The sequence below is a fragment of the Emiliania huxleyi genome (assembly GCF_000372725.1).
Source record: "Emiliania huxleyi CCMP1516 unplaced genomic scaffold EMIHUscaffold_35, whole genome shotgun sequence".
Lineage (NCBI taxonomy): Eukaryota > Haptophyta > Isochrysidales > Noelaerhabdaceae > Emiliania > Emiliania huxleyi.
Genome location: NW_005199363.1, coordinates 653,899 through 663,614, shown reverse-complemented (window position 1 = coordinate 663,614; position 9,716 = coordinate 653,899). Strand labels below are relative to the sequence as shown.

The following is a 9,716-nucleotide window of genomic DNA, read 5'->3' as shown; positions in this document are numbered from 1 at the left end:
TCGTGCGAAAGTCTCTCGACGCGAGGCCGCCGCGGCGGCGCGGCGGCGGCGGCCGCGGCGGGCGCAGCGGCGAGCGCGAGGTGCGCTGGTCCTTTGTCGTCGACGTGACGCTCACGCAGGAGCAGTCGAGGCGGCTCAAGAAGCAGCCAGGCCGGCTCGTCCCTGCGGCAGGGGCGCGTGCTGCTAGATAGAAGTTCACAACAAAAGGCGGTCGCACGATTCACACGACAGACACGGCGCAGGCGACGGCTAGGTAGAAGGGGAGGCTCTCCACATACCTCCCCCGATCTCGAGGCGTAGACGCGGAGTTCAGAGCCGTCTCTCCAGTACTCGAGCGGGCTCGTCGTCTCTTCCACCGCGAGATCTGTCTGCAGTGCGCGAGACACGCACTGACGGTCCCCCGACCGGAACGCCTCGGTAGGAGCGTGCCTCTCCTCCGCCCGCCCCACCGCGCGACCCGGCAGAGGGCGACGACGGCGAGGGCGAGGGCGAGGGCGTCGGCGGCGGGAGGCACGTCGTCGTTATCGGCGCCGGCCCTTGCGGTCTCTTCGCGGCCTTGACGCTCGCCCGAGCGGGTGAGATCTCGGGCAGATCTCGGGCAGATCTCGGACAGATCTCGGGCAGATCTCGGACAGATCTCGGACTAGTCTCGGGTCTTGAAGGGCGAGGGACTTGACCAGGCGTCCGCGTCACGCTGTGCGAACGAGGCAAGCCGGTCGAGCAGCGCTGCCGCTCGAGATGGCCCCGAGATGAGCCGAGATTGCCCGAGATCAGGCAAGCCCGTCGAGCAGCGCGGCCGCTCCATCGGCGCGCTCGCCACGCGGCGCGTGCTGCGAGGAAGAAGAGGCGGCGAGGACGACCGCCGTGAACAGGCGCGAGATATGGGGAGATATGGGGAGATATGGGGAGATATGGGGAGATATATGGGGAGACCGCCGTGAGCAGGTGCGCTCATCAAGCGGCGCGTGCTCGACCCGGAGTCGAACTTTTGCTACGGCGAGGGCGGCGCAGGAACGTGGTGCGACGGCAGGGCTCACGACGTTCTCGAGCCTTCTCGAGCCTTCTTCGAGCCTTCTTGGAACCTTCTAGGTCCGACGGCAAGCTCACGACTCGGATCGGGCGCAATTCGGCGGCGGTGCGCAGCCATATCTCCCCATATCTCCCCATATCTCCCCATATCTCCCCAGATCTCCCCATATCTCCCCATATCTCCCCATATCCCCTCATATCTCCCCATATCTCCCCATATCTCCCCATATCTCCCCATATCTCCCCATATCCCCTCATATCTCCCCATATCTCCCCATATCTCCCCATATCCCCTCATATCTCCCCATATCTCCCCATATCTCCCCATATCTCCCCATATCGGCGGCGGTGCGCAGCCTCCTCTGTAGCGGTGATGAGAGAGGAGAGGAGATGGTGGTGAGAGAGGTGATGATAGCGACGAGATTGAGAGAGATGTGAGGGCGGCGGCGCACTCGAATGAGCTACTCCCTGCTATTCTACACACGGTCCCCCGAGCGCTCGGTGGGGGTAACTAAGTGACGAAGCGGTGAATTGATGAAGTAATCAGGCGGCTCCCAGCCAGGCACACACGCACACGCACACGCACATGCACACGCACACGCACATGCACATGCACATGCACACGCACATGCACACGCACATGCACACGCACATGCAACATGCTGCATGCACACGCACATGCACACGCACACGCACATGCACATGCACATGCACACGCACATGCAACATGTCCCTGCATCCCGTCTCGTCTCAGAGTTGGACCGCTCGATTCATTTCTTCCGCATCCCCACCCCGACGATCATCCCGCCCTCGTCGCCAGGTGCGCACCGTCCTCGAGACGCTCGTCACGTTCGGCGCTCCGGAGAGGATCCTTCTGGACGGCAAGCCGCACCTCGGTACTGCCAACACCTCGTGCGGCCGCTCGAGGGCTTGGTGGGGCTTCAGCCATCAGTCGTCGGCTGTGAATCACAGGCACCGACAACCTCGTGCGGCTGCTCAAGGGTCTCCGCGCCGAGCTGCCGCGGCGGGCAAAAAAAGAAATACAATGGGGACGATGTTTCTTTTCTAGGCTTCCGCGCCGAGCTGCTGCGGCGGGCAGAAAAAGAAATACAAGGTCGCGATGTGTTTTTCCTTTTCTAGGCTTCCGCGCCGAGCTGCTGCGGCTGGGAGAAAAGGGATTAAGGTCGCGATGTGTTTTTCCTTTTCTAGGCTTCCGCGCCGAGCTGCTGCGGCTGGGAGCCGACATCCTCTGGGACGCGCGCGTACAGTCGCTCATTCTGAAGGGCGGCGAGGGCGGTGCCGAGGGCGAGGGCGCTGCCGAGGGCGGCGGCGGCGTGGGCAGTGCCGCTGGCGGCGGCGGCGGCGGCGGCGGCGTTGGATGCGGCGGCGTAGCAGGCGTGGTCCTGCGGGTAATCTCGGGTACTCTCGGGTACTCTCGGGCGCTCTCGGGGTACTCTCGAGCAGCTGTAGCAGGCGTGGTGCTGGCGAGTGGAGAGATATGGGGAGATATGGGGAGATATGGGGAGATATGGGGAGATATGGTAGCAGGCGTGGTGCTGGCGAGTGGAGAGCGAGTCCTTGCCGACTAGGAACCTTCTAGGAACCTTCTAGGAACCTTCTAGGAACCTTCTAGGCGTGGTGCTGGCGAGTGGAGAGCGAGTCCTTGCCGACGCGGTCGTGCTCGCTGCTGGCCACTCTGCGAGGGAGCTGTACCAGGAGCTGCTGCGCTGCGGGGCGACGCTGGCGCCGAAGGACTTTGCGGTGGGTTTCCGGATCGAGCACCCGCAAGGCGAGATATGGGGAGATATGGGGAGATATGGTAGCACCCGCAAGGCGAGTGTTCAGTTATTCTCAGTAACCAAGGAGTTAAGTAATCTAGTACTCGGATTCAGTCGCAGTACGGACTACTGAGCGCATCCCGTGAATCAAAGGCGTCGTCGACGCGGCGCAGTACGGCGAGGAGCTCGCGGTGGCGCACTGCAAGAGCGGAGGGCGAGGGCTCTGCTGCCCATCGGCTCCTTGTGACGAACGGCGAGTTCGTTTGAGGCGACTGATGAGTAACAGGCCGTTGCGGTTGCCCCTTCACAGCTATTAATGCACAATAGTTGGTTGACACTACTAATGGTTGACAGGCGAGGGCGGCTGCCACCCGCCTCGTACCGCCTCGCCGCCAACGTCGCCACCGGCGCAAGCAGCAGCGCGAGCAGCAGCAGCGCTATCAGCAGCAGTGGCAGCAGCAATGCTAGCAACACTGCTAGCGGCGGTGCCGCCACCCGCGTCGCCGCCGCCGCCGACGCCGCCGAGGGAGCGGCGGCGTCGACGCGCGGTGTCCTTTCCTTCTGCATGTGCCCGCGACCTTCCAGGAACGTTCTGGAACGTTCTCGGAACTTTCTAGGTGTCTTTTCCTTCTGCATGTGCCCCGGCGGGCAAATCGTCCCGACGTCGCTCGAGGAGGGCCGGCGCTGCGCCCCAGAAGCGGAAGACGCGTATTCTTGCCTCCCAACCAGCGCTCGAGAGAGGACGCGCATTCAACTGTACTCGGCCGTGTTCAGCCGTGTTCACTGCATTCGCACCCGTCGTGTCTCCACGCGGTGCTCTGAAGACGCTGCACAAGACCGTCTTCACGCCCTGAGGAATGCACACTTCACCACGCAGGCCCTGCACTGGAGATACCGCACCACCCACGGGACTGAACCCACACTGGGTTCGATACTCTGGAGGTATGGTACTTCACCACGCAGGCTCTGCATCAACGGCATGTCGTACTCGAACCGAGGCCCCAAAGCCTTAGACGCCGGATACGCATTTCTTGTGCTCCAACCAGCGCTCGAGAGGACACGCGCCGTTCCCTCTTCTCGTCTTCACACAGCGCTCTGCCCTGCACAACCCCGTCGTACCGCCCCGATGTTGGTGCCTTCAGCACGTAGGCTCCAAGTGGGCGAACTCCGCCGTGGCCGTCTCCGTCAACGCGCGGCTCGGCGACTTTCTAGGAACCTTCTAGGAACCTTCCAGGGACTTTCTAGGTCGTCTCTGTCGGCGAGCGGTTCGGCGACCTAGCGCCGTACTTGCACGCTCCGGAGGACGGCCGCTGCGGCGCGGCGGGCGGCGATGGCGCGGCGGGCGGCGGCGGGGAAGGGGGCGGCGATGGGGAGGATGCGGCCGGCGACGGGGAGTGGGGCGGCGACGGCGCGGCAGGCAGTGGCAGCGCGGCGGGCGGCAACGGTGCGGCGGCGGCCGGCGGTGCGGCGGCCGGCGGTGCGGCGGGCGGCGGTAGTGCGGCGGGCGGCGGTAGTGCGGCGGCGGGCGGCGGTAGTGTGGCGGGCGGTGGCGGAGCGGCGGCGTGCGGCGGTGTGGCGGTCGGGGAGGGCGCTCTGCCGCCGGCCCTCGCCGGCTTGGCGTTCCAAGAGGCGATGGAGGCGCGGGCGGCGGCGATGGGGGGCGGCGGGCTCACCTGCCCGGTGCAGCGGGTGAGCGACTTTCTCGAGGGCCGGCTCTCGACGGAGCCGCTGCCTCCGTCCTCGTACCGGCTCGGCGCGACCCCACGCCGCCGCTGCGTCACAGCCCCCCCCCCACCCCCACACACACACACACACCCCAGATGGCCCGCGATGGCCCGATGGCCCCGAGATTGCGTGAGATACCCTCCCCCACGAGATGGCCCCGAGATGACCCCGAGATGGCCCCGAGATTGCGCGAGACTATAGGCGTCGCCGCGGCGCCGCTGCACGAGCTCTACCCGCCGCCGCTCACGGCAGCGTTGCGCGACGGGATGCGAGCTTTCGCCGCCTCGTTCCCTGGTTGGGACGCCGGGGTCGGAGCCGCCGCACATACGCCGCGCGGGTGTTTGGGACGTGTCCTGGACACGTCCGGTAGGCTTCGACGGCCAGGCGGCGCTGCTGCACGGCGTGGAGACGCGCACGTCGGCGCCGGTCCAGGTGCCACCTCGTTTGTGTCTCGGCTGTATCTCATCTGTATCTCGAATGTATGTATCTCGGCTGCACATCGGCTGCACATCGGTTGTTTCGGCTGTCATTCGGTTGCACTTCGGCTGCATTTCGGCTGCCACTCGGCTGCTCCCTAGCTACTCGTTGGCTGTATCACGGCTTCCCTCGCTCCACTTCGGCTGCACTTGCAGGTGTCACGCGACCGCGAGACGTGCGAGGCGCGAGGGTCGTGCGCACCTCTTTTCCACGCCGAACTCCCCCCCCGAGATCAGCCGAAATCAACCAACATAGGCGCTCGGTTTGCGCGGCCTCTTCCCGGCCGGCGAGGGAGCCGGCTACGCGGGCGGGATCGTGTCGGCCGCCGTCGACGGGATCCGCGTGGCCGAGGCGTTGCTGCCAGTGCTGGTGGGCGGGATAGCGGCGGCGAGAGCGAGCGGTGCGCCTTCGGGGGCTGCGCAGGAGGGGGTTGGCCAAAGATGACCATCGGGCCGGACATCTGTGATCTGATCACTGATGCACTTGCTGTAAGTTCCTCTTTTTTTGTTTTAAGGTAAGGAGAGGTAAGTGGAAAGGTCACCACCACCATCCCTGGTTTGATTGTCCTTTTCTTTACTTTAGGTTTAGCCCGCGCCAGCAATCCAGGGTGGGCGGTGAGGGCCGAGTGAGAGAGTGTCCGATTGAAACCGCTGCCAAGCGTGGTGCGGGGCAGTGGTGGGGAGCTCGCTCGTCCCACACAACTCTTCATGTCTCGGGGCATTCATGTCTGTCGGGCTCGGGGTCTCGGGCGCCCCACATCACAGCCCGCGGCCTAGAGAGATTAGAGTGAAGAGGTGCCACCAGGAGACAGTGGACCGTGCATCAATCTCTTCCGTCCCGGATTCGCCTCTCGCAACTCTCGCATACGCCGCAGGTGGCGATACAGTCGTAGGCACGTGGGCAACGCGGCAACACAACCGCAGCAACAGAGCCTTGCACCCTTTCGCCCTTCTCTTCACTGCCCCGGCGCCCACACCTCGACCTTCTTGGGCAGCAGCTGGTTCGACAGGTCCTCTCCGTGGCCTAGGCAGCCGCGCACGCCCCCGCCCCAGGTAAAGACTGCGCCGTCGCCGGTGAGGGCGAGGCGGTGGTACACTCCAGCCGACACAGCGACGACGCGCTGGTCCGCAAACGCCTCGACCTTCTTGGGCAGCAGCTGGTTCTGCTCGTCGCCGTGGCCCAGCTGGCCATAAGCTCCACAGCCCCAGCTCCAGACGGCTCCGTCGGCGGTGAGGGCGAGGCTGTGGCCGACTCCAGCCGACACGGTGACAACGCGCCGCCCTGCAAAGGCCTCGACCTTCTTCGGCAGCAGCTGGATCTGCTGGTCGCCGTGGCCCAACCGGCCCTCGAGGCCCCAGCCCCAGCTCCAGACGCTGCCGTCGGCGGTGAGGGCGAGGCTGTGTTCGCCTCCAGCCGACACAGCAACGACGCGCTGGCCAGCCAAGGCCTCGATCTTCTTGGGCAGCAGCTGGTCCTGCGTGTCGCCGTGGCCCAACTGGCCTAAGCCTCCCCAACCCCAGCTCCAGAGGCTGCCGTCGGCGGCGAGGGCCAGGCTGTGGTGCTCTCCAGCCGACACGGCGACGACGCGCTGGCCAGCCAAGGCCTCGACCTTCTTCGGCAGCGGCTGGCGCTGGTGATCGCCGTGGCCCAGCTGGCCGTAGACTCCATAGCCCCAGCTCCAGACAGCGCCGTCGGCGGCGAGGGCCAGGCTGTGGTGATCTCCAGCCGACACGGCGACGACGCGCTGGCCATCAAAGGCCTCGACCTTCTTGGGCAGCAGCTGGTCCTGCACGTCGCCGTGGCCCAACCGGCCAAATTCTCCCCAGCCCCAGCTCCAGGCAGCGCCGCCGGCGGTGAGGGCGAGGCTGTGGAGTGCTCCAGCCGACACGCTCACGGCACGCTCGCCGCCCAGCGGGGAAGTGAGGCGTGTCGGCGTGTTGAGCTGCGTCACGCCCTCGCCGTGGCCGAGTAGCCCTGGAGCGTAGGGCGGCGCTGAGCCGCACGACGAGAGCCGCCCCTCGCCATCGATGAAAAGGCTGTGCCGCTGGCCTGCCGCCGCCCTCACCGGCGGGGTGGCCTCGCACAGCAACGCAGCGAAGCACAGCCACCGCACGGCGCAGCTCTCGCCCTCCGGCTGCGCTGGCAGCTGGAAGCCGCGCTCTTGCGCCCACAAGCGGATGCCATCCGCCGCGAGCGCGGCGTGGAAGAGCAGCGAGACGGCCGCGACGCGAGCGATGTCGGCGGGGTCGCAGCGGGAGATGACGCGCGCGAGAAGCTCAAGGGGCAGGTCGGTGAGGGGGCAGCGTGCGGCGGCGGCGGCGGCGGCGGCGAGGCGGCGCGAGCGGCGGTGTGGTTTCGACATCAACACAAAAAGAATTCTCGGAGGACAAAACTCCCTCGCACAACACTGGGCACAGGACTGGGCACGGGACTGGCGCGCACTGGCACTAACACAGGTACACCACTGGAGCCGAAGAATTTACACAAGCCAACTCTCACAAAAGAATTTTACAACCGCTCCCTCGCACAACACTGGGCACGGGACTGACTGGCTCGCACTGGCACTAACACAGGTACACCACGGGAGCCGCCTAAGCGACTCCTGCGAGGGCGGCGAGGCACTTAGCTCCGTGCATCCGCCCACCCCCGCCACAGGCAAGCTCATTCACAACCTGCTCTGCGATTGCCGTGTGAAGAACGACCGAGATACGCTGCTTCTGCAGCCCCAGCCAATTCTTAGTGGTCCAAGTCACCTCATCGAGGTACTGGGCCCGCGTCAGCTTGTTCTGTAGCACGGGGGGGGTCGGACCCCCCCCCCCCCCCACCACCCCCCCTAGCATGTGGTGTGGAGAGAAGTGCGCCCCCCTCCCTGGAAGCGATGTGCGCCTGCTCCAGCCCTTGCAGCAAAACACCATCATCTCACCCATCCGGTCGAGAGCAAGCAGTTTTGCCGTTTGTCGGGCTAGCTCCCAGAGGGGAGAGGAGCTCATGCTGGTATTGAGGGCTTAGAATCGCCCTGAGCCCTGGTGTCGAGGTGTCGAGGCCCGGTGTCGAGGGTGTCGAGCTGCTGTCGAGGGGTAGAGGTGTCGAGGCCTGTCGAGGCCTGTCGCGGCCTGTCGAGGCCTGTCGAGGCTGAAACCATGCTTGTCCGTGTCGAGGAGTGTCGAGGGGTGTCGAGGGTGTCGAGGGTGTCGAGCGTGTCGGAGCGTGTCGAGCGTGTCGAGCGGGTGTCGAGTGTTGTCAAGGTGTTTAGCGTCTAAGGTGTCGAGGTATCCAAGGTGGCAGGATGCAGTTGCAGCCCATAACAAAACTTGGGCAGCAGCTGCAAAGCTGTTTCATCCCTTAGTTGCAGCCTCTCAGTTGCACCCCTGTTGATGTAGCACAACCTGTGAGCACAACCAGTATACTCTGTGCGGGACATTTGAGGACATCAAGCTCACTAGTGCCAGGACTGCACAAGGTGCTGTGCAGGCGCAGCACCTAAGGCTACAGCACACCCCATGCAGCAGCGTCGCCGCTGCAGCGTCGTCGCCCCTGCAGCGTCACCGGCGCACAAAGCGCAACTGACCACAGCGCTCATGGCACAGCCTGGTGCCATGAGTCAGTGGACATTGCCACTGCACAAGGTGCTGTCCAGCAGCTAAGGGCTACAGTACCCCATCGCAGCAGCGTCGCCGCCGCTGCCATCGTCGCCGTTGCAGCGTCGCCAGTGCACAAAGCGCATGTGGACCACAGGTCTGCACTCATGGCACAAGCTCACTGGTGTGAGGACTCATTGCCACTGTACAAGGTGCTGTGCAGCACCTGAGGGCTACCTGAGTACTGCCATGGTTGCTACATTGGTCATTGCAGGGGTGCAACTGAGCTGCAACTTGAGCTAGAACTTGAGAGGCTGCAACTGAGGGATGAAAGTACTGCCAGCCAAGTTTGATTGCTGCTGCAACCCTGATTTTCTAACTCTGTGACTCCAATGGGTCTACGTCTCTGCTGTGTTAGGATCATCAGAGGTGTCGAGCGGTGTCGAGCGGTGTCGAGCGGTGTCGAGCGGTGTCGAGCGGTGTCGAGGGGTGTCGAGGGGTGTCGAGGTGTCGAGTTTGGCACCTTGACACGGACGAGCATGGTTTCAGCCTAGATGGTGTCGAGGGGTGTCGAGGGGTGTCGAGTTGGTCGAGTTGGCATGGGGTGTCGAGGTGTCGAGTTGGTGTCGAGGTTTGGTGTCGAGGTGTCGAGGCCAGGGCTCAGGAATCGCCGTACGCGAAGAGGCCGGACCTCTCAGACCCCTTTGAGGCCACGCGCATCCACGCGTGATCCGCGATAGCATGAGCCCCACCGCGTGAGCCGCCAGGGGGGCGTGATCCGTCCGTTCTGCTCAGCGTGCGCGTTCGGTGTGAGCCGACCGAACCGCCCGGGAGAGGCACAGCCTCGCATCCCGTTCCTCTATAGGGAGAGGCACCGCCTCGAATCCCCTATAGCCAGGGAGGGGCGCAGCCTCGGCCCCCCAGGCTGCAGTCGAGGATGGCGTGAGCGGGGGGGGGCGGGCCTCACCCGGGGCTCACCGGGGCCCGGCCGTCCCCGCCCCCTCCCTCCTCGGGTGCGGGGTGGGGGGGCGGGGCTGTGTCGGGGCGGGGCGGTCGGGTTTTCGCGGCGGTGCCTGCCTTTCTGGCGGGCCGGGTTGCGCGGTCGTGGCTGCTCCGGGGGGGTGGGTCG

At 65.2% G+C, this 9,716-nt stretch overlaps 1 protein-coding gene across 1 annotated transcript; it reads left to right on the top strand.

Annotated features, from left to right (window-relative positions):
* Window positions 1-2,686: 2,686 nt before the first annotated feature.
* Window positions 2,687-5,537, top strand: EMIHUDRAFT_450979 (hypothetical protein; the record flags this gene model as incomplete). The annotated part of the gene is made up of 12 exons (XM_005772947.1): window positions 2,687-2,818; window positions 2,961-3,026; window positions 3,167-3,355; window positions 3,425-3,488; window positions 3,771-3,805; window positions 3,957-3,982; window positions 4,053-4,560; window positions 4,734-4,826; window positions 4,903-4,971; window positions 5,172-5,191; window positions 5,265-5,409; window positions 5,524-5,537. Exons 4-12 carry the CDS (start codon window positions 3,442-3,444, stop codon window positions 5,535-5,537), a joined length of 957 nt encoding a protein of 318 aa, XP_005773004.1. The 5' UTR covers window positions 2,687-2,818; window positions 2,961-3,026; window positions 3,167-3,355; window positions 3,425-3,441.
* Window positions 5,538-9,716: the final 4,179 nt, after the last annotated feature.